The following is a 24,345-nucleotide window of genomic DNA, read 5'->3' as shown; positions in this document are numbered from 1 at the left end:
ACAAACATTCGTAATTGTGAGAACTACAAAACCAAGAATATGTGATATCTTCTAGATAGAGCAAATGGCAAAACTAATCTGACAGAGCCCTCTGGGAGAGCAGGACATTGTGAATGGATTGATGGAATTAATTTAGCAAAATATAAACATTACATCTGTGAATATGCAGCATCTTGCTATATAATGTAAAAACGAATCCTTATTTCAGGGGAATAGCATTTTGTATTATAATGGATCTTAAAAAGAAAACTATAGTAACATTTTATTTTTCCCCTCAAAGAACATTTTATTTTTTTATAAAATCCTATTTAAATAAAAATAAATCTGATTTAGATAAAATATTTTTTATTAAACCACAAACCTCCCCATTACACTTCAGATACATTACATGTAGGATACATTAAGCAAGCACAAAGAAAAGCACCAAACAAAACAAAACAAAAAACAAAAATCAGAGAAAAACATTCGGATGCATGATAAAGAATACCTTACTCATACTTATATAATAAGGTACGAATGGTTCTCAGCTGAAGACAGTTCCTTGAGCAGAGTTTCCAATGAAACCCTCTGTATCTATTTTTATCCTCATGTCCATAAGATATCTCCCATTAAATTATGCTGCTACTCTGTTTCAGTATATGTGGAGGTTTCTCCCCTTTTCATATTTTTCCTTCCATTACTTCTTTTATGCATCCTTGGATATATGACTCTTTGTTAGAAGTAACTAATCATGGGGGGTCAGATTCATGTAACTTTAGCTTTATCGTTAATCTAATTAGGACAGATAAACAAAAACTCAACATTTCTCATAACATAACAAATTAAACTAAACTAATGGAGTCACGGGTACCTCACGCCTTTTATCTCACTTATATTGCTATTAGTAGCTTTCTCATCAATTTTCCTTATATTAAATAATCTCTCGTGTCAAATCAGCGACTATCTTCCTCTAAGGGAATCCCTGTCTTTCTTCCTACCTCATTTCTGCACCCTCTTTAGTTATCCAGTAAAACCAGATCTTCTGGAACGTAGGCCCTGTGTCTTGTATATAAGCTGCTGTCTCGTACATTGAATAAACCATCTGTATTCTATTAAGGACCTCTGTCCACGTCGGTGTCTCGCTTTTCCAATATTTAGCTATAGCTATTCTTGTAGTGGTACATAAAATTCGAATAAAAGTGTTTATGTGTGGGTTTAGTCTTGGGACCGTCTCATGCAACAATGCCTATAAATCTGATTTAAAGGGACAGTCTACACAAAAATTGTTTATAAAGATAGAGAACGCCTTTACTACCCATTCTCCATCTTTGCACAACCAACATTGTTAGCTTAATCTACTTTATAGCATTTAAACCTCTAAATTTCTGCCTGTTTCATAGGCTCTATTGACAGCCTCTTAATCACATGCTTTTGTATTTGCTTTTCACAACAGGAGACTGATAGTTCATGTGGGCCATATAGATAACATTGTGCTCACGTCCGGGAAGTTATTTAAGGGCCAGCACAACACAGTACTAAATGCAACTCAATAGATTTTAAATAGTCACAGTCATGTGATCAGGGGGCTGTCAGGAGAGGCTTAGATACACGGTAATCAGAGGTAAAACATATATTAATATAACTGTTATAAATTGGGGAATGGGTAATAAAGGGGTTTTCTTTTAAAACCATAAAAAGTCTATTGTAGACTGTCCCTTTAAATCGAAGAGTCCCCAAGACACCCATGGGTGTTCCCCCCCCTACTTGTCACCTGCCACACCTAAAATGTAGCTTGGTTTGCAGGATGGCCAAAAGTTACTGGCTCCTATATTTGAAAACAAATGTCAAGCCCTGCTTTAGATTGCTGCTTCGTACAGCAGACACGTTGTGTAACCACTGTTTATTTATTTTTTCAGATGGATGGAAGTGAAACGTCGCCAAACATTGGTTTGCATGAATACTTAATGCGAAGCAGTGTGTCTTCAGCTGGAGTGAGGTGTATGTGTATATATCGGTTCCCAATTATTAGTAACCTTTTATTTATTTTTTATCTCTGCTCTTCAGACCACCATAAATATATGTACTGTATATCTGTAAAAAAAATACCAGCATTAACCTTGTATATCCAGGGTTAAACCTAAAACCTCTCCCTGCTTCTATAAAATACATCACATGTAAATGGTACATGGAGGTAGTAAAGAAGGAAATAAAAACAAACAGGAGAGACATCACTTCCAGTAGGCCTGAAAAACTACCTTATCCAGCACACAGGTTCACCACTAGATTCTGAAAGAGGAGACAATTCTAACTATGTTAAATACTAATTTATTAAATGTACAATTGCCAAATCACATGGTAACACTCCTAAAATATTAGATACCATTATCACCTTAGTGAAATATGGTGATACCAAAGTCCTGAAATTTATGTGTAAATAGAGTTTATCCCAACATATTTCTTACAATGATATTCAGTCAAAAAGAAATATCACTCCATTAAAAAAAATAAAAAAAAAATATATATAGAGAGAGCCTCATAGTGTGATACGAAGAGATTCAATCATGACAAAAAGAATACTCACAGGATATGTTGGCACCCGTCTTAGTTCAAGGTGCAAATGGGCAGGCTCCCTGTGAGGAGCACTTCAAGACTGCTGGGTAGTTACTGCCGACTACCCAGCAGTCTTGCAGCGCTCCTCACAGAGCGGTTTCCAGAGCGGTTCCCGGAATCAATTGGTCACAACGCCTGATGTGGTGAGCTGTTCCTGGATAAAAGACCAGTGGGAGACCAGCCGACGGAGTGCCCGTGATCAGTGAGCTAACCGCTTTCGATGGTTAGCCTGCCCATTTGCACCCTGACCTAGGATGGGTGCCAACATTTCCTGTGAATGTATTCTTTTCTTATTTTTGTCATGATTGAATCTCTTCGTATCACACTATGAGACGCCCCCTCTCTGCTTCTATTTTCAACAGATAACCTGCAGCATTAGGTTTGTCAGGGGAGCAGCCTTCACCTTATTCAGTGTCCATTTGGATTGAATTTAATAACATCATCATATCCACCAGCTTTGGAGACTTATTTTGGGACATATCGTTCTCTTTTGGGACATTCATTTAAAGGGACAGTAAACACCAGAATTTTTGTTGTTTAAAAAGGTAGATAATCCCTTTATTACCCATTCCCGAATTTTGCATAACCAACACAGTTATAATATACTTTTTACCTCTGTGATTACCTTGTATCTATGCCTCTGCAAACTGCCCCCTTATTTCAGTTCTTTTGACAGACTTGCATTTTTAGCCAATCAGTGCTGACTCCTAGGAGCTTCACGTGCCTGAGCTCAATGTTATCTATATGAAACACATGAACTAAAGTCCTCTAGTGGTAAAAAACTGTCAAAATGCTTTCAGATTATAGGAAGTCTTCAAGGTATAAGAAATTAGCACATGAACCTCCTAGATTTAGCTTTCAATTAAGAATACTAAGAGAACAAAGCAAAATTGGTAATAAAAGTAAATTGGAAAGTTGTTTAAAATTACATGCCCTATTTAAAACATGAGAGATTTTTTTTTTTTACTTTACTGTCCCTTTAAGTAATTTACCTTTATTTCCACAGATAACTTTTTCTCACATCATAAATATATATACTTTAATTGTACCCATTTTTGTCACATTTCTTTATTTTATTTGAATGCATTTATTTGAATTTACTAATATATCTTTTTTAAATCCTATTGGATTCATTTTTTGTCCCCAATTTTTTATTTTTTGGGTATTAATATATTTAAGTGCATGTGAACAAATATGCACACATACAGTTATCATTACATTGCACACTAGTGCATCTTCCTTTAGCTGGTATTATAGTGGCGCCCCCTACAGTACGTCATTACCTGATTGCCTTTATTTGTGTGTGTGTGTGTGTGTGTGTATATGTGTGTGTATGTATATATATATATATATATATATATATATATATATATATATATATATATATATATATATATATATATATATATAAAAATTTTAACAGCAGTTTATTGTTTAGGGAAGTACAATTAACTTTGTATTTTACACTCTGCATCTCTTCTCTCTGCAGCTCTGGATGTGATTGTTTACCTAGTGAACGACGAGGTGATACCACTTACAGTTGACGGCCTTTCTGTCATCACAGCACATGAATTGCACAAGATCATTCGTCTTGTTCTTCATCTACCTGATGTCGCTCAGGAAGTCTTTGCGTTGTGGCTTGTCTCTCCCTTCCTAGGTAATGAACACTATTTCATTACGTGACCATTAACTGCCTGAGTCACTGATTGCAAATACCGCTGACTGTTGTATTGTAAGTGGCTTGGGATATGCACCCACTTGAGTGCAGTCCACATCTATGTATGTATATACAAGGTATGTATGTATATGTGTATGTATGTAAATAAATAATGTTATGGAGTGATATTTCTTTTTGACTGAATATCACTGAGACACACATGGAAAAATGATCATTTTTTATAGGTACAAATACATAATTTCTTTTCATAAGGCAGGGAGAGTCTACAAAATCATTCCTTACTGTTGGGAATACAACACCTGTCCAACAGGAGGAAGCAAAGACACCCCAGCCAAAGGCTTAAATATCCCTCCCACTTCCCCTATCCTCCCAGTAATTCTTTGCCTTTCGTCACTAGAGGAGGTGGCAGAGAAGTGGCAGAAAATGTGGATAGTCCTGTAATGGGTATGTTCCCTGCAGGAGAGGACTGGAGTTTCAAGTTATCGTATAAACCTCTTAGTGAGAGAGTATTGATGAAAGTTAGAGTCTGATGATGCAGGGAAAGTTTTTCTGCGAAACCATCCAGACTGTTAGCTAACAACTCCTGAGCAATCAGTGTTGACGAGTTTCACTGTTTGCTTTTAATCACTCGGGTCCCTGTCAGAGCGTTGCTACAAGGCTGTCACACTTGAGAGGCTATATCTGTTCCACAGCATGGATCCTAGAGGGTAAGTCTGCTTTTATTGTTATAGCAGGGACTCCTGTATAGGGTTACAGTGTGACTCTTCTATACCTCAATAGGATCAAGGGTTAATATCTCCCTTAGGGAGATTATTGGGAACATTTATGGGGATTTTTATGTTCTGCATTAGGTTTGGGCTCATAAGACTGTGTGCCCTTTGCTTTGGAACAGACAGGTTTCACTTTAGTTTTTGAGTGTTGCGCAGCTTATATTAGCTTGGCACTCTTTTGCATAGCAGGGGAAGTCCTGTCTAGCGCACAAAGTGACCAGGTGCGGTCTTTCATTTCCTTGCGATCCTGCTGCAGACTGCACTCCTGAGAGAGTTTCACTGATCATTTGTCTGGGTCTAGGAGGTGGTGAGTGTCCCTGCCATTGGGATTGTAAAGGTGCCTGTTTATATTAAAAACGCTTGGTTTTTGTAGCGTTTTTTTATTCCATCTGTGGAATTACATACCAAAGCTCTCTGATACTTCGTTAGCGGGTTCCACTCCTTCTGTAGTGAATAATACCTGTTTATATTGTGAGGAGGCTGTGGTTTGCCCGCCTGCTCAATTTTGTTCCAATTGCCTAAGCACTGTTTTAAGGTCTAAGAAGGGATCAAAGTCTGCCAATACAAATAGCACAATTAGTCCCCCTAAGCCATCAACCGCTCAGGATTCTATGACCCTAGAGATTTCTGCCCTGTCTACTCAAACCGCTTCACATGCAGTTCCCTGCAGAACAGCTAATTCTTCATCTGGAGGGGGCCTTTTTCCTGCGGATTTTACCGCGCCGCTACGATCGGCGGTGTCTGCAGCCCTGAGTGCCCTATCCATCTCTGGAAAACGTAAGAGAAAGGTTAAACATAGTTCTCCCAACTTAGTCATCTAAATTCCTATCGGATCTAGCCTGTATGTCTCCGCTATCCGAGGATGAGTTAACCTCTGTTGCGTAAGAGGGTGAACTTTCTGAGTCAGAGACGTCTGTTACTAAATCTACTCCGGTGGAGGAACGCTTCTTTAGATTCAAAATTGAACATCTGCGTTTTTTTACTAAAGGAGGTTCTGTCTACGCTAGAGGTTCCAGAGGCTAAGCTACCTCGGGAACCTAAGATCCCTAAGTTAGGCAGGGTCTACGAAGACAGGAAGGTCCCACAGACTTTTCCTATACCAGTTCGTATGGTGAACATTATTAGTAACGAATGGGAAATAATCGGAACTTCCTTTTCTCACTCGGCAACTTTTTTAAAAATTGTTCCCTGACTCTTAAATAGAATTGTGGGGTTCCATCCCTAAGGTGGATGGCGCCATTTCAACGCTAGCTAAGCGTAGTACTATCCTCCTTGAGGATAGTTTGTCCTTTATAGGGCCTATGGACAAGAAGTTAGAAACTTTCCTGAGAATGTTCCAACACACAGGATTTTTATTCCAACCGGCGGCAGCAGTAGCCGCGGTGGCTGGAGCAGCTACCTACTGGTGCAACTCTATCTGAACTTATTGAGGTGGAATCTCCCCTCGACTATATTCAGAAGAGAATTAAGGCATGACATATTGCTAACTCCTTCATCTGTGATGCGAATATCCATAATATACCCATGAACGCAAAGGCTTTAGGTTTTGCGGTTCTAGCCCGCCAAGCTCTGGTTGTAGTCTTGGTCTGCGAATATGACTTCTGAATCCAGGTTACTTTCCCCTTCAAGAGGAAGATCTTATCCGGACCAGGTCTGGACTCCACAATTTCCACGGTTTCTGGAGGGGAAAGGAGCCTTCCTACCACAGGATAAGAACAACAGACCTAAGGGACGACAGTCCCTGACCAGCCCAAGAGTACTTGCAAGCCGGCTCAGTCCTGGAACAAGTCCAAACAAAGAAGCCCGCCGAAAACAAATCGGCATGAAGGGTCGGCCCCCGATCTGGGATCGTATTGAGTGGGGGCAGATTGTCACTTTTCTCAGATGCTTGGCTTCAGGATGTTCAGGACCCTTGGGTCCTGGAGGTCGTATCTCAGGGATACCGGACAGGATTTAAGTTCTATCCGCCCAGGCGCTGATTCTTTCTCTACAGACTGTCTACAAGACCAGAAAAGAGGTCTGGGGTTTTATTCAAACCTCTTTGTGGTTCCCAAAAAGTAGGGAATTTTTCGTCCAATTCTGGACTTGATGTGTCTTAACAAATTTCTAAGAGTCCCATCTTTCAAGATGGAGACAATAAGATCAATAAGGAAGGTCAGTTTATGACTACCATAGACCTGAAGGATGCATACCTTCACATTTAGATACACAAGGAACATTTTCAATTCCTTAGGTTTGCATTTCTGGACCAACACTTCCAGTTCATAGCACTTCTATTTGGCTTAGCTACTGCTCCAAGAATATTTACGAAGGTTCTGGGAGCTCCCTTAGCGTTTGCCAGAACACGAGGTATCGCAGTAGCACCTTACCTGGACGATATCTTGGTAGAGGCACTATCTTTTCATCTAGCAAGGGAGCACTTGGAATTCCTTCTAAGTCTTCTTCAGTCACATGGATGGAAACTAAACTTGGAAGAGAGTTCTCTTACTCCAAATACAAGGGCGAATTTCCTGGGTACAGTTATAGACTATGTATCCATGAAGATCTTTCTAACGGATCAGAGACGTTGCAAGCTAACATCAGCATGCCTTGCCCTCCAGGCCTCCCTAAGTCCATCCGTGGCCCAGTGTATGGAGGTGATTTGCCTCATGTTGTCTTGTATGGACATCATTCCCTTTGCCAGATTCCATCTCACATCCTTAGAACTATGCATGCGGAGACATTGGAACGGAGACCATTCAGACCTGTTCCAACAGATAATACTGGACAGCCTGTCGAGAGATTCGCTCTCTTGGTGGCTCTGTCAAGATCACCTGTCCTAAGGCACGTGCTTCTTGAGACCATCCTGGGAGATTGTGAATATGGACGCAAGTCTGTCTGGCTGGGTAGCCGTTTGAGGTGCCAGGAAGGCACAGGATCTGTGGACTCAGGAGCCTACACCAACCATCAGGGAGGAACGAGGAGTTCCTTAGCGATGAGAGGTTTCTCAGATCCTGGAATGGGTGGAGACCCACAACTGTATGCTGTCAGCAATCCACATTCCGGGTGTGGACAACTGGGAAGCAGACTTCCTCAGCAGGCAATCTTTTCACCCCGGGGGAATGGTCTCTCCACCCTGAGGTATTTGCAGAGATGTGTTCCAGATGGGGGATGCCGGAGATAGACCTCATGGCCTCCCGTCTAAATGCCAAACTACCCAGGTATGGGTCAAGATCGAGGGATCCTCAAGCAGAACTAATAGATGCTCTAGCGGTTCCCTGGAGGTTCAGACTCGTATATCTATTTCCTCCATTACCTCTTCTCCCCCGTGTGGTGGCTCGGATCAAACAGGAGCAAGCATCAGAGATTCTAATTGCTCCATCCTGGCCGCGAAGGACTTGGTTCGTGGATCTGGTGGGGATGTCCTCATCTCCTCCATGGAGGTTACCCTGTCGCAGGAACCTGCTGTTACAGCGTTCTTTTCTACATCAAAATCTAGATTCTCTGAGGCTGACTATGTGGAGATTGAGCGCTTAGTCTTAGCCAAGAGAGGTTTCTCTGAAAGTGTTATTGGCACTTTGATTCAAGCTTGTAAACCAGTTACTCAACACATCTACCATAAGGTGTGGCGGACTTATCTGCACTGGTGTGAAGAGCGTGGTTTTTCTTGGCATAAGGTTAAGGTTGCCAGAATTTTATCTTTTCTCTAGGATGGACTGGAGGAAAGGTCTATCTTCTAGATCCCTGAAGGGACAGATATCGGCCCTGTCGGTGTTGCTGCACAAGAGATTAGCTGAGCATCCGGATGTGCAGTCATTTAAGGCCCTGACTATGATCAGGCCTTTGTACAGAAGGGTGGCTCCGCTTTGGGGTCTCAACCATGTTCTCCGTGTGTTGCAGGAGGCTCCGTTTGAGCTAATGCATGATGTTTACATTAATTTGTTATCCTCGAAGGTTCTGTTTCTGTTGGCTATTGCCTTTGCTCACAGAGTCTCAGAGATTTCTACCTTGCAGTGTGACCCCCCCCCCCCACCTTGTTTGTCACGCCGATAAGGTGGTTTTACGTACTAAGTTAGGTTTTCTTCCTAAGGTGGTGTCAGATCGTAATATTAATCAAGAGATTTTTCCTCCTCTGTGAAGGAATGTTTGCTTTACAATCTAGATGTGGCCACTACGTCTTCCTTGTCCTTTTTGGTTGAGGAGTGTCATCCACCTAGCTTATTAGACAGCGGGACAACAGCCTCCTGAGAGGATTATGGCTCATTCCACTTTAGCAGTAGCTTCTTCCTGGGCTTTTAGGAACGAGTCCTCTATAGAGCAGATTTGTAAGGTGGCTACCTGGTCCTCCTTACATACTTTCTCTAAATTTTACAAGTTTGATGTGTTTGCTTCGGCTGAATCAGCATTTGGGGGAAAGGTTTTGCAGGATGTAAAGGTGCCAGAAGAAATTATAACAAGGGAGCCGCCCAAACAAAAATATCTTACTGGCGGGGTCGTGGACTCTCCCTGCCAGAAAAGAAAGGAATTTATCTGGCATAAATTGGTTTCTTTCCATAAGGCAGGTAGAGTCTACCACTTAATTCCTTACTGTTGGGAAAACCATACCCAAGCTCCAGAGTACACTGAAGGATTAACGGGAGGGAACAAAAAAAAGGAGGCGGACCTATGAACAGCCTCCATGCCATTTCCATACCTCATATAGTTTGAGGTCAATGCAACTGAGTGCAAATTTGGCGTGATTATAGCTATAGTTTGTGGAATCTTGATTTACTACACTTAGATCCGGATCCTCTGTGCGCCCCTCCCTTCTTCGCACCTCAATGACGAGGCCATAGAACAAACCTCTGAGCTTTTGTTCGTTCCTGGTAGAGCGCTTCTCTCTTCGTATGCAAATTTTTATGACCCTGGGGAGGTCTCCCTAAGGGTGATGGGGGGGGGGGGGGGGAACCAGATGTGGACTCCTTCCCTAGTGTGCTTAGAGGAATGTGGCTGCACCTCACTGACGAGGCCCATAAAATGCTGAAACGATCGTCTGGGGTTATCGTGTTCCTTGTTCAGAGGAGAATTGCCTTGCATTTCGGGGCTGGACTGACCTTACTTGGCAGGATCAGACTGATATACTACAGGAAAGTTTTCCTTTGTGAAAAGCACACTGGTCTAAAAGAGGCTGCTCCTAGGTGGTAACTCGCCATAGCACAGAGCTGTTCGTTCCTGGTAGAGCGCTTCTCCCTTTGTGTGTGTGTGTGTATGTATATATAATAGATCTTTATTGCCAATCCTTCTTTCCAGCATAACACAAAATACTCAAAATCCAATTGTCACAAGGACAGAAAGTGATGTGAAATTTTCTAATCAGGGGCACAGATAGCAAAATAAATTTTCTTTATGCTTTCCAAAACTAAAAAAATGGTTTTGGCTATAGTTTTACCTAAAAAAAGTGCCTGTTCCAACTTGCATACAATTTCAACTTAAGAACAAACCTACAGAACCTATCTTGTTCGTAACCTGGGGATTGTGTGTGTGTGTGTATAATGCTAAAGTAACCATATACAGAGGCTGTGTGCCAACTGTTTTTAAAAATTATATTTAATAACTGAGGAACAAACCTCACCAACATAGGTACTTCAGTTCTAGTTTCTGCAGGAACGCTGTGTGACATAGGCACATTAGATTTAGTTTCTGCAGGAACGCTGTGTCGCATAGGCATGTCAGATCTGGTTTCTGCAGGAACGCTGTGTCGCATAGGCACGTCAGATCTGGTTTCTGCAGGAACGCTGTGTCGCATAGGCACGTCAGATCTGGTTTCTGCGGGAACGCTGTGTCGCATATGCATGTCAGATCTGGTTTCTGTGGGAACGCTGTGTGACATAGGCACGTCAGATCTGGTTTCTGCAGGAACACTGGGTCGCATAGGCACATCAGATCTAGTTTCTGCAGGAACGATGTGTTGCATAGGCACGACAGATCTGGTTTCTGCAGGAACGCTGTGTGACATAGGCACGTCAGATCTGGTTTCTGCAGGAAACCTGTGTCGCATAGGCACGTCAGATCTGGTTTCTGCAGGAAACCTGTGTCGCATAGGCACGTCAGATCTGGTTTCTGCAGGAACGCTGTGTGACATAGGCACGTCAGATCTGGTTTCTGCAGGAACGCTGTGTGACATAGGCACGTCGGACCTGGTTTCTGCAGGAACGCTGGGTCGCATAGGCACATCAGATCTAGTTTCTGCAGGAACGCTGGGTCGCATAGGCCCTTCTATCATCCCCATATACAAATGAGGTCTTAAATCTCTTACCCATGGTGTTGATATTTCTTTGTTATACCTTAACCTGAGCTATTCAGCTGCTCTGCTTTCCCAACCATCTGGTGCTCTATTTCTAAAGCACAGTGCCTATGGTCAATGCAGTGAAGCAAATATTTTAGCGCTGAACCTGACGGGCAGAAATGTGAAAAGTGTAGCATCAAAAGATGTCACCCCCCCATTCTAGTACTGGGTGTCAAACTTGGAACATGAGCAGCTTATCCCTGCTTTAGTTGATTGTATCAAAAATGCATATTAAATCCATCTGATATTGTTTGTTCCACAATCCCTAGGGAAACCAAAAAGCAAAATCCGTAACCTAAGTTTTCAAAATGCTTCAGATTGCCCAAATCAGCTACCAGATAGCTTTTTGGCCTTCTAGATATTTTGGGACAATACACAATTTTTACTTAAGGATAGTAGTGTCAAAATTAAACTTACATGGATTGGATTAAAGCTGCAACAACTAATCAATATAATCGATAATAATGGATTATGAAAATAGTTGTCAACTAATCTTAGTATCGATTAGTTGGTCTGCAATTAGTTGCTTTGAACACGGCACCAGCTGCTTTACTCCGATGAACGCCTGCACATGGTATTGTGTTTTATGGTTATGTTCTTAGCCTAAAGGACGTTCAGACGTTTACGTTTCACTTTTTCAAGACTGTATACATTTTTTTTTTTTTTTTTTTTTAAAGTTTACAACTACCTCTGGCTTGTGTGCAACCCTGAAATAATAGGATGCTTTGAGGGAGCGCTATGGTAACCCTAGAAAGGGGTTAATAGCTTAAGGTGGAATCCAAAGATAAGTTGCTAAAGATGTGGGATATGTTGTGATAAAAGGTGCTAGAAAAGGCTGTGGTGGATAACAGATATGTATCAATAGATGTAGTATAAAATACAATTTATTGGTTGTGCTAAACAATTGTTAAGATAATAAAAAATGCATAAAATATGTTAAAAAAATCGTATAAAGCTCTATATCAAAGAGATCAGTTGGTTAAAAAGATCATATATAGCTAATGCATCAAAGGGCTAATGCATCAAACTAAAACATCATGGGCTAAATGCATCAAGCTAAAACATCATGCTAAAAACAATGGCTGATTGGATAGGAATATGTATAAGGTTCCTATTGTATGAGAAAGTAGCGATTGGTCCGGACTAAATCGTCCCAATAAGTGTCCTCAATGGACAATATTGAAAAGTCTAAAGGTCTATACAGTTCAGATTAGGGGTGCCTAAAATAATCGATTCTGCGATGCATCGCGATGCAGCCTGTTAACGATGCTGCATCGATGCAGTGCAGATCAGAATCGATTCAGGGGTGACATCATCGCGCAACGTCACGTGACCCCGCCTCTCTCACATAGCAGACGAGCCGACAGCATTTGTGTCAGGATTAATCTGGTTACAGCCCCCAGCTACACCACATCAGGACTTCCTGTGCACACTGCGCAGATACCTGACCCAGAGAGCATTACCAATAGACCTCCTCTCACATGTTCCGGTCAGGAATTTTTATGACACCTATCCTAAAGAGCCGACAGCAGCCTCATGTAAACAGTGAATCTTTTCTTGTATTATAGATTCACTGTTTACTGTTGCGGTCTCTGCTGCATGTTTCCTCTCTGTCAGACCCCTAGCCCAAAGGAGCATTTGAGGGTTGCTATTAGATACAGCAAGTCAAAAGTTTTACAGCAACCCTCAAATGCTCCTTTGGGCTAGGGGTCTGACAGAGAGGAAACATGCAGCAGAGACCGCAACAGTAAACAGTGAATCTATAATACAAGAAAAGATTCACTGTTTACATGAGGCTGCTGTCGGCTCTTTAGGATAGGTGTCATAAAAATTCCTGACCGGAACATGTGAGAGGAGGTCTATTGGTAATGCTCTCTGGGTCAGGTTTCAGATGTCTGCATGTACTCCGTGAGAATGTTTGAGTGAGTACACTGCTGCTGGTTTTCCTTTGTAAAATAAATCTACACATACATATCTGTGCATATTGTAGCATTATGTTTATAAGTGCTCTTCCATCTTACACAGTTGTTTAAAAGATTATTATATATACACACACACACTATATATATATATATATAATATATATATATATATATATATATATATATATAGTGTGTGTATGTATAGATCTCTCTCTCTCTCTATATATATATAAATAAATGTGTGTATGTGTATATATATATATATATATATATATATATATATATATAAGTGTGTGTGTATATATATATATATATATATATATATATATATATATATATATATATATATATATATATATATATATATATTAAATATGGAATAGAACAAGATCATGAAAATCATAGGCAGTAATCGTGATGCATCGCGATGCATCGTAGAATCGAATCGTATCGAATCGTTACGATGATAATCGTAATCGAATCGAATCGTGAGACAAGTGAAGATGCGCAGCTCTAGTTCAGATTGAAGGTTACAGATGGCTAATATTTCCGTGAACTTGGGTAAGACAGATCCGTGATGAGTGGTTTAAATGCAATAAAAAATCCAAACAAAAAAAATGTATAAAAATATATAGATGCTTATATTGAAAAAATGTGAACAAAAGTGAAAAACGTGGAAAAAAATGACCAAAAAAGTAGTGCAAAAATTGAAAGTGAAAATACAAAAATTGGTCAAAAATATAAATAACTATATAGAAAAATAAGGTGTACACCTAAAGCTGAAAAATAAAAATGAAAATTAAATTAAATATAGAAATAAAAATAAATTGCTGTACAATTTGTGTTGTATTCCTAAATGTGATGTCCCATACGATGACCCATATAGTGATAGTGGGAGTAAGTGTTCCTCTTCTTAGAAGAATTAATCCATATTATTAACATTTTTTTGAGAATAATAGTGGATGATTAACATTTATGTGAATAATAGTAGATGACGTGTAGAAAATCCAGTAGTAAAAACCTTTATGATGTCCTAAAAAAGAATAGAAATAGACATAGTGCAATAATGCTACTATATATGGATAATATAGGTATTCAACTTAACAAATGAACCTGAGCCGTAATACCAGTATAGTCAACGCGTTTCGGTCCCTGGGGACCTTTTTCAAGACTGGTATCGGCTATTCAGTAATCGTACCTTAAATGGATAATATGGCCCAATCCGAAGCTTACAAAGTGGCGCCATAAAATTTGCGCCAAAAACATCAGTTGGAACCCGTATACGGAAACCTGTGTAAAAACTACAGGCTCTGTGGCTCCGGATGCGCTAAACTGTTAATTCCGCTTTTAGGGATTTACCTACTTACGGTGGTGTGATTTCACCTGATGTACTATTGTTAGTACCGATTACTTCCTCTTCTAGGCATCTGCCACTACTCCTGCGATGATGTACTGTGACCGGAAGTGACGCTGTATGCTGTGCGTTCACTTCCGGACAGGCGCAGAGAGTGGGAGGTGTGTTTCACTTAGAGTGAACAGAATTTGGCGGTAAATGTTGCATGGTGAAGGGATATTTGATGGTAATTGTGGTATTAAAGACTCGGGTTCAAGTGGATATATAGGTGTGTAAGATAATGAAATGATATGATGATACAAAGTTCATACGGAACTAGTGGCTAATAGGTTTATATAATAACTAGAACATATATTTATAAAAACTAGTTCAGAAAACAAATACATGGTTTAATAAGACTTTGAAATACTACATATTTACATAGATACATAAAAAACCGACTAGTTGGTATCTTATTATACATATCCTATGACAAATAGTAATAATCTAAATGATACAGAAAAAATACAGAAAAAAAATATACCTTATATGATAAATCTACGATATCATCAAATGGAAACTCCACAATTATATAAGATCTAGAGAAATTTAAAAATGTTAAAGAAGTGAAGAAAAGTTTTTAACTTATCTTAATACCCATATACATTCCTATATTGGTATGTTAATAATCCTTGTGTATCTGTATATACGCGTACATATGCTTCCTTTATTATACCATAGTGGTTTTCTATTGGTGACTCATAAATATAACTTGGGTATGGATATGATTTGAGGTTAGGATATATGAATGTTATCCATCTCAGAGAGATCCACTTCAGTCAAGATTCCTTTATTATCCAGTCAGAGGTGGTACTGAGTGATTAATGACTCTAGGAATACTATAGCGAAAGGGATTTTAATGTAAGGCTATGTTACAGAAGCATTAGTTATTTTGTTGTGAAGAAACTTATTTCCCAGCAGCAATGCCTGAACCAGCCAAGCCAGCGCCTAAGAAGGGCTCCAAGAAAACTGTAACAAGTATCATTTCATAAAGGGTTAACTCTGTTCAGTTTTGAGAAAACTATTTTCTGAGGCAGGTTTCCTAGCATATTGTGTACTGTAATTAAGTTTGTGATAAGCATTCACTGCTAGGTGATAAGAAGGACTCAATTGTTTTCTTGTGTGTACTTGTTATCTGCGGTGGCCTGTCCAAGGGCTTTGTCTAAATGTGTGATGGGGGATTTTATGCTTCCCCCCCTGGGAGTGCCCTGTGTGCATGTAACCTAAATAAAAAGCAGGCTGGGCATCCCAGTCCTCAGTTCTTGGTTGTCCCTCAATCGCAGCGTTGACTCGTTTTTGTGGGCAGAAGGGTATCCTAGCTGTACTACAGCTAAGGGGGATTATTCTACATTTGCGAGACTCATATAGAATACTATGGAAAGCAGTTTCTCCCCTCTTCAGCAATAGGAATCCAGGCTACTAAGCGGTCCATCTCTCAGCGAGACTAAGGGTAACCGTAACATTTGGCGGCAGCGGTGGGATTTTTCCTGGATTTCCTAGGAGAGGTACAGAACGGATGGAGAGCGCTTACGAAAAATTGAAGCGTACAACCCTAAAGGATTTACTTGAAAGCAGAGAGGGGTACGCCAGCAACCGGCCGAGGAGAGAGCTGATCGCAGAATTGACCGAACTGGATCAGAGCTTCACAATGGCGGAAACACCGACCACGATTAGTGACGAAAAAACCAGGATTGTTCGGGAGAGGCTCTCACTGTACGGGCCGAACCCCTCCATGGAATTGGTACAGCAGTTGATGGCGGAAGCGGACAAGGATATACGAGAGACTCGAGCCCACGAACTCAACCTAGCGAACGCACACCGCAATGCTGAAGCCCCGCAGGTAATCATCCCTGTCGAAAATGCTGGGAGGCCCAAGATACCCTATGCGGCATTTCGACCCTTCCTAGAGAGCGAGACAGGGATTGATGAATATTTGGCGGACTTCGAAAGGCAATGTGCCCTGCACCAGATTCCCAACAGGGAGTGGCCCACGATATTGTCTGGGAAACTATCCGGGCGAGCCCTGGAAGCCTTTCGTACTCTGGGTGCTGAGGAAGTGACACAGTATGAGCTAGTTAAGGAGACACTGTTGCGACGGTACGCAGTAACTCCGGACGCGTATCGCCGACAGTTTCGGGGCACGAAAAAGAAGCCTAACGATACCCATATGGAATGGGCGCACCGAATGCGGAGAGCGGCAAATCACTGGATGAGCGGAAGTAAAGCGGTGACTGGTGAGGAAATTTTACAATTGTTTCTCTTAGAACATTTTTATAATGGCATGGAACAGCAAGGGAAGGAATGGCTGCGAGACAGGCGACCTTCTACCTTAGAAGAAGCAGCCAAATTGGCCGATGAACATTATGACTCCCGTCTTCACGAACCCAGAGAGGTTTACCGTGCACCCCCTCGTGCTGAATTCCGAGCCCCGGTGCCCGCAGGGCCCGCCCGACACTCAGGACCACCCAATAACAGCTCTGAGCGTCCCAGACCGACTTGCCACCGATGCAAGCAACCAGGGCATTTCATGGCTAGCTGCCCCCTTAATACGCACCAGACACCCAGGAATTACAATTACCCCTCTGGGGCATATCGTCCGGCCCGGACCCTCTGTGTTAACCAAGAGGCCCCTATGGAGGAATATTTGGGGCCGCTTCACGAGGCGGACCCTGTATATGCTGCCTCAGATAACCGCCAGCACCATCGGCAGAAGGTATGGCTCGAGGGGCGATCTACCGAGGGATTGAGAGACACAGGGGCTACTATCACGCTGGTACAGAGTCATTTGGTGCCGGAGCACAAGCGATCTGGACAGACTGTGGCCGTTAGAGTGGCGGGGGGGGATGTGTACAAAATTCCAACAGCTAAAGTGCATCTTGATTGGGGAGCGGGAAAGGGGGCTGTGAACGTGGGCATAATGGATAATTTACCTGCCGAAGTACTACTGGGCAATGATTTGGGCCCCATGACTTCTGCCTATGCTCCAGTATGCAACAACGAGGCGGACCCAGTGACTACACGGGCCCAAGCCCGGACGGAGCGAGAACTCTCACCAGTGCGGGAGACACAGGTAAGACCTACCCCGACATTGCCTGACATGTTAGGCCCCATACCCTGGGACACCCCAGATGCTTTCGAGACAGAGTCTAAGACTGACCCGACCTTACAAAAGTACCGGGAACGAGCAGAGACCGGAGGGGGCGGGGCAGATAATGAAACATTCTTATGGGAAAAAGGGAAACTATACCGCTGGACAGAGAAAAGGGGACAGCGTAGGCGACAGCTGGTAGTGCCCCACAAATACCGTCAAGAAATCCTCAAGATAGGCCATGACATCCCCTTAGCAGGCCACCTAGCTGTAACCCGTACCCTACACCGCATTACTCACACGTTCTTTTGGCCAGGGGTACACGCCGACGTTAGAACTTACTGTAACACCTGCGATGTGTGTCAACGAGTAGGAAGGCGAGGCGATCACCCTAAAGCCCATCTAGTAAATATGCCCATTGTAGAGGAACCCTTCAGCCGGGTTGCTATTGACCTAGTGGGACCACTGGCTACCCCTAGTCCCTCCGGTAAGCGCTACATTCTTACCGTAGTGGACTACGCTACCAGGTACCCAGAGGCTGTCGCCCTATCCAACATACAAGCGGATACGGTAGCGAATGCACTAGTACAGGTGTTCTCCCGGGTAGGATTTCCAAAAGAAATCCTATCCGACCGAGGCACCCAATTTACGGCTGAATTGACCCAACAACTCTGGCAGGTTTGCAAAATTAAGTCCCTCCTAAGCTCCCCATACCACCCCCAGACGAACGGGCTGTGTGAGAGGTTCAATGGGACCCTCAAGCAAATGCTCAAGACGTTCACTCAGGAATACCGAGACTGGGAACGCTTCCTGCCGCACCTCCTTTTTGCTTATCGGGAGGTGCCCCAGGAAACGACAGGGTTCTCTCCCTTCGAGTTGCTCTACGGAAGAAAGGTACGGGGACCCCTAAACCTGATCCGGGAGCACTGGGAGGGAGAGATGGAGACTGACGGTGTCCCCATTGTGCCATACGTGCTGGAACTCAGGGACCGAATGGAGCAATTAGCCAAATCCGTGCGGGCTAATCTCCAGTCGGCCCAGAGAAGACAGAAAGTATGGTACGATCGGGGGGCCCGAAAGAGAATCTTTACCATAGGACAAAAGGTGTTAGTACTTAAGCCGGTGAAGACAGACAAATTGCAGGCGTCCTGGCAGGGCCCCTACCAGATCGTAGAGAAAAGGGGAGACACCACTTATGTGATAGCTAGCTGCCACGACAACAATCTTAGAAAGACATTCCATGTAAACATGCTCAAGGAATATTTTGAGCGACCAGAGAACGTGACGGCCGTATGTTGTTCCCCTCAGGAAGGCCCCGACAGTCTACCCATTCCAGACCTATTAGAAAAGAGTCTCCCCACAGGTATAGTGGCTCAGGTTCAGATAGGAGACCGACTTAGCCCCACTGAAAGGGAGCAGCTCAACCAACTCCTACAGTCCAAACACCTCACCTTCTCCCCGAAGCCAGGGTACACTACTTTAACCACCCACCAGGTAGATACTCCGGGACAAGCTCCCTTGCGCCAGGCTCCGTACCGAATCCCCGAAGCAGTTAGGATAGGAATGAAGAAGGAGATCGATGAGATGCTCCAACTCGGGGTAATTGAGCCCTCCGATAGTCCCTGGGCCTCCCCAGTTGTCTTGGTGCCCAAGAAAGATGGGACCACCCGGTTCTGCGTAGACTATCGGAGGCTCAATGAAAAGACCGTGACGGACGCTTACCCTATGCCCAGGGTAGACGAGCTACTCGATCGTATAGCCAGGGGAAATTACCTGACCACTATTGACCTCTGCAAAGGTTACTGGCAGATTCCCCTGGCCCCGGAGGCTATCCCCAAGTCGGCATTCGTCACCCCATTCGGCTTATATCAGTTTAGGGTAATGCCGTTTGGGATGAAGAATGCCCCAGCTACATTCCAGCGCTTGGTGGATAGGCTCCTGGATGGCTTCCAGAGTTTTGCTTGCGCCTACCTGGACGACATAGCGATCCACAGTGAGTCATGGGAGGACCACTTAGCTCACATAGGAATGGTTCTGGATCAGATCCGGGCTGCTGGCCTGACTCTGAAGCCAGAAAAATGCCACTTTGGGATGGCCGAGGTACAGTACCTGGGTCACCGGGTGGGGTGTGGAAAGCAGCGACCAGAGCCGGCCAAGATAGAAGCTGTCGCCAATTGGCCCACCCCCATCACTAAGACTCAGGTCCTAGCCTTCCTGGGCACGGCAGGGTACTATAGACGGTTCGTACCAGACTACAGCACACTTGCCAAACCCCTGACTGACTTGACCAAGAAGAACTTACCTCGACAGGTCCTGTGGTCTCCCCACTGTGAAACGGCTTTCCAGGCTCTCAAAAATGCTCTAATTAACGCTCCTGTCTTGGCGGCTCCAGCCCTTAACAAACGTTTTATCGTCCACACAGATGCTTCCATGTTCGGGCTGGGAGCCGTCCTCAGCCAAGTAGGCGAAGATGGAGGGGAGCATCCAGTTGCCTACATCAGCCGGAAGCTCCTGCCCCGCGAAGTCAGCTATGCAGCGGTCGAAAAGGAGTGTTTGGCTTTGGTGTGGGCATTAAAGAAATTGACTCCCTATTTATATGGGCAGGAGTTCACTCTGGTCACCGACCATAACCCGTTGGTGTGGCTGAACCGGGTCTCTGGAGATAATGGCAGGCTATTACGTTGGAGTTTATCGTTGCAACCCTTCAATTTCACCATTACTTACAGACCTGGGAAACAGAATGGCAACGCCGACGGGTTGTCCAGACAAACCGACCTCAGCCCCGCATAACCAGCGGTCTGGACAGCCTTAGTCTGCCCCGAAAAGGGGTCAGACCGTGTCTGCCAGAGTGTTCCACAGAAAGGGAGCACTGTTACAGAAGCATTAGTTATTTTGTTGTGAAGAAACTTATTTCCCAGCAGCAATGCCTGAACCAGCCAAGCCAGCGCCTAAGAAGGGCTCCAAGAAAACTGTAACAAGTATCATTTCATAAAGGGTTAACTCTGTTCAGTTTTGAGAAAACTATTTTCTGAGGCAGGTTTCCTAGCATATTGTGTACTGTAATTAAGTTTGTGATAAGCATTCACTGCTAGGTGATAAGAAGGACTCAATTGTTTTCTTGTGTGTACTTGTTATCTGCGGTGGCCTGTCCAAGGGCTTTGTCTAAATGTGTGATGGGGGATTTTATGCTTCCCCCCCTGGGAGTGCCCTGTGTGCATGTAACCTAAATAAAAAGCAGGCTGGGCATCCCAGTCCTCAGTTCTTGGTTGTCCCTCAATCGCAGCGTTGACTCGTTTTTGTGGGCAGAAGGGTATCCTAGCTGTACTACAGCTAAGGGGGATTATTCTACATTTGCGAGACTCATATAGAATACTATGGAAAGCAGTTTCTCCCCTCTTCAGCAATAGGAATCCAGGCTACTAAGCGGTCCATCTCTCAGCGAGACTAAGGGTAACCGTAACAGGCTATCTTGGTAGTTTTCACAGTAGATGAAATATCTCTGTGCTGCTATTGAAGCCTTTTGGATAAGTGCAGTCTAAGTTAAAAATCCATTTGGATTCAACTCTTAAGAGTTGCTTTTCATGATCCCCCCCTCTCCAATTCCTCATCGGTTTGTTGATGCCCATATATCTAAAAGTTGTGTTGTTTCCATTGTGGACTTCTTTGAAATGTTTGTACAAGGGAAAGTCTTCCTTACCCCATTTAATCTGGAGTAGGTGCTCGCGGATCCTGTCCTTGAGTTTTCTAGAGCTCTGCCCTATGTACTGAAGTCCACAACCACACTCAATAAGATATATGACCCCTGAAAGTGTGTGCTTTTTTACAGTGCTTGCATGCTTTGCATGAATAACATGGAAAAAATCCATTCAATTGTTTACCAAATACGTCATTTGTTCTCTTTTTAGTGGTCATGGGAACACTTGGTGCAATCATTGTTTTCAAATTCTTAGTCTTCCGGTAAATACATTTGGGAGAATTGTTGAGATCTTTCCCAATGATATTATCCTCCTCGAGGAAATGCCAGTGCTTTTTCAGAATATTCTCGATTAAAAATCTGTTTTCACTATACTCTGTAATAAAAGGCACCTGTATTGTCGAGTCCTCAGCATGGTTCTTTTCTTTGTACTTCAACATGGATTCTCTATCCATTGCTTCAACTTCCTGTATTGTATTATTTATATTATTTTCATTGTATCCCCTATCCAGGAATCTCTCTCTTAGGGTTTCTGATTTCCATTTGGAAATGTCAGAACAATTTTTTCTAATCCTAATGAGTTGTCCTTTGGGGATATTCGACTTCCATCTATGATGGTGGCAGCTAGTTTGATGGATATAGTTACTGCAGTCTATATCCTTAAAATATGTTGAGGTTGAGAGTCTTCCATTCTCTACCCTTATATTAAGGTCTAGAAAGTGGATGTTCCTTTTATTTATCTCATGTGTGAATTTAAGATTCATGATGTTGGTATTCATCACACTTATGGTGTGTTCTAGAGCCTCAATAGATCCCTTCCATACTATAAGTATGTCATCTATGTACCTCTTGTATAGGACCAGGTCTGTGCCAGCTGGGCAGGAATCCCAAAATATGTTCTCCCATATACAAATTGGCATAGCTGGGCGCAAACCTGGTCCCCATAGCTGTTCCACATATTTGATTAAAATGTTTTCCTCTGTCATGAAAATAGTTATGGGTGAGGATAAATAGGATACCCTCCAAAATGAATTCTCTCTGGTCTGGACTAAGTTCATTGTCCTTCTCCATGAAGTGCCTTACTGCTTCCATACCCAAGTCGTGTGGAATACTCGTATATAGAGCAGTCACATCGCAGGTGGCTAGGATATATTTGTCATCCCATTCCAATTTGTTTAATACATTTAAGACTTCTGTCGAGTCCCTAAGATAGGAGGGAAGACTCTTCACATACTTCTGAAGTCTTTTATTGATGTATTCAGACAGATTGCAAGTGATTGATCCAATGCCTGATATAATTGGCCTCCCTAGAGGGTTTGTCAGCCGTTTGTGTATTTTCGGGAGGTAGTAGAATACAGGTATTCTGGGGTTTTTGGTTGATATATACCTGTATTCTTGATTTTTAAGTATACCTCTCCTTTTGGCCGACAGAAGCATATGGTCTAATTGCCTTTTAAAACCCTCCGTGGGGTCTGATCCTAAGACTTTGTAAGTTTCAGAGTCTCCCAAAATCCTATCTGACTCTTTATTGTAATCTTCTTTACTTAAAATTATAATGCCCCCATCGAGAATATTCTGAAAAAGCACTGGCATTTCCTCAAGGAGGATAATATCATTGGGAAAGGTCTCAACAATTCTCCCAAATGTATTTACCGGAAGACTAAGAATTTGAAAAGAATGATTGCACCAAGTGTTCCCATGACCACTAAAAAGAGAACAAATTATGTATTTGGTAAACAATTGAATGGATTTTTCCATGTTATTCATGCAAAGCATGCAAGCACGGTAAAAAAGCACACACTTTCAAGTCTAAGGTCACACATGAATCTTTCAATATGAAAGAGATGATTAGATGCCATGACTCAGGGGTCATATATCTTATCGAGTGTGGTTGTGGACTTCAGTACATAGGGCAGACCTCTTGAAAACTCAAGGACAGGATCCGCGAGCACCTACTCCAGATAAAATGGGGTAAGGAAGACTTTCCCTTGTACAAACATTTCAAAGAAGTCCACAATGGAAGCAACAAAACTTTTAGATATATGGGCATCAACAAACCGATGAGGAATTGGAGAGGGGGGATCATGAAAAGCAACTCTTAAGAGTCGAATCCAAATGGATTTTTAACTTAGACTGCACTTATCCAAAAGGCTTCAATAGCAGCACAGAGATATTTCATCTACTGTGAAAACTACCAAGATAGCCTTACATTAAAATCCCTTTCGCTATAGTATTCCTAGAGTCATTAATCACTCGGTACCACCTCTGACTGGATAATAAAGGAATCTTGACTGAAGTGGATCTCTCTGAGATGGATAATATTCATATATCCTAACCTCAAATCATATCCATACCCAAGTTATATTTATGAGTCACCAACAGAAAGCCACTATGGTATAATAAAGGAAGCATATGTATGCGTATATACAGATACACAAGGATTATTAACATACCAATATAGGAATGTATATGGGTATTAAGATAAGTTAAAAACTTTTCTTCACTTCTTTAACATTTTTAAATTTCTCTAGATCTTATATAATTGTGGAGTTTCCATTTGATGATATCGTAGATTTATCATATAAGGTATATATTGTTTTCTGTATTTTTTAAGGTATCATTTGGATTATTACTATTTGTCATAGGATATGTATAATAAGATACCAACTAGTCGGTTTTTTATGTAAATATGTAGTATTTCAAAGTCTTATTAAACAATGTATTTGGTTTCTGAACTAGTTTTTATAAATATATGTTCTAGTTATTATATAAACCTATTAGCCACTAGTTCCGTTTGAACTTTGTATTATCATATCATTTCATTATCTTACACACCTATATATCCACTTGAACCTGAGTCTTTAATACCACAATTACCATCAAATATCTCTTCACCATGCACCATTT

At 42.3% G+C, this 24,345-nt stretch overlaps 1 protein-coding gene across 2 annotated transcripts in view; it reads left to right on the top strand.

Moving 5' to 3' along the window:
* The window catches only part of FRMD8 (FERM domain containing 8), a 164,151-nt gene that overhangs the window by 11,392 nt on the left and 128,414 nt on the right, over positions 1-24,345 (top strand). The window contains exons 2-3 of one of the 2 annotated variants that reach the window (XM_053720100.1): positions 1,896-1,977; positions 4,079-4,246. In XM_053720100.1, the coding sequence (XP_053576075.1) occupies positions 1,896-1,977; positions 4,079-4,246 (250 nt within the window). Of the gene's footprint in view, positions 1-1,895; positions 1,984-4,078; positions 4,247-24,345 lie in introns of both variants that reach the window. The other variant, XM_053720099.1, reaches the window with a different exon arrangement.

This window comes from Bombina bombina, chromosome 7 (genome assembly GCF_027579735.1).
Source record: "Bombina bombina isolate aBomBom1 chromosome 7, aBomBom1.pri, whole genome shotgun sequence".
In the NCBI taxonomy this organism is placed as follows: Eukaryota; Metazoa; Chordata; class Amphibia; order Anura; family Bombinatoridae; genus Bombina; species Bombina bombina.
This window is presented reverse-complemented; position numbering and strand designations above follow the sequence as displayed.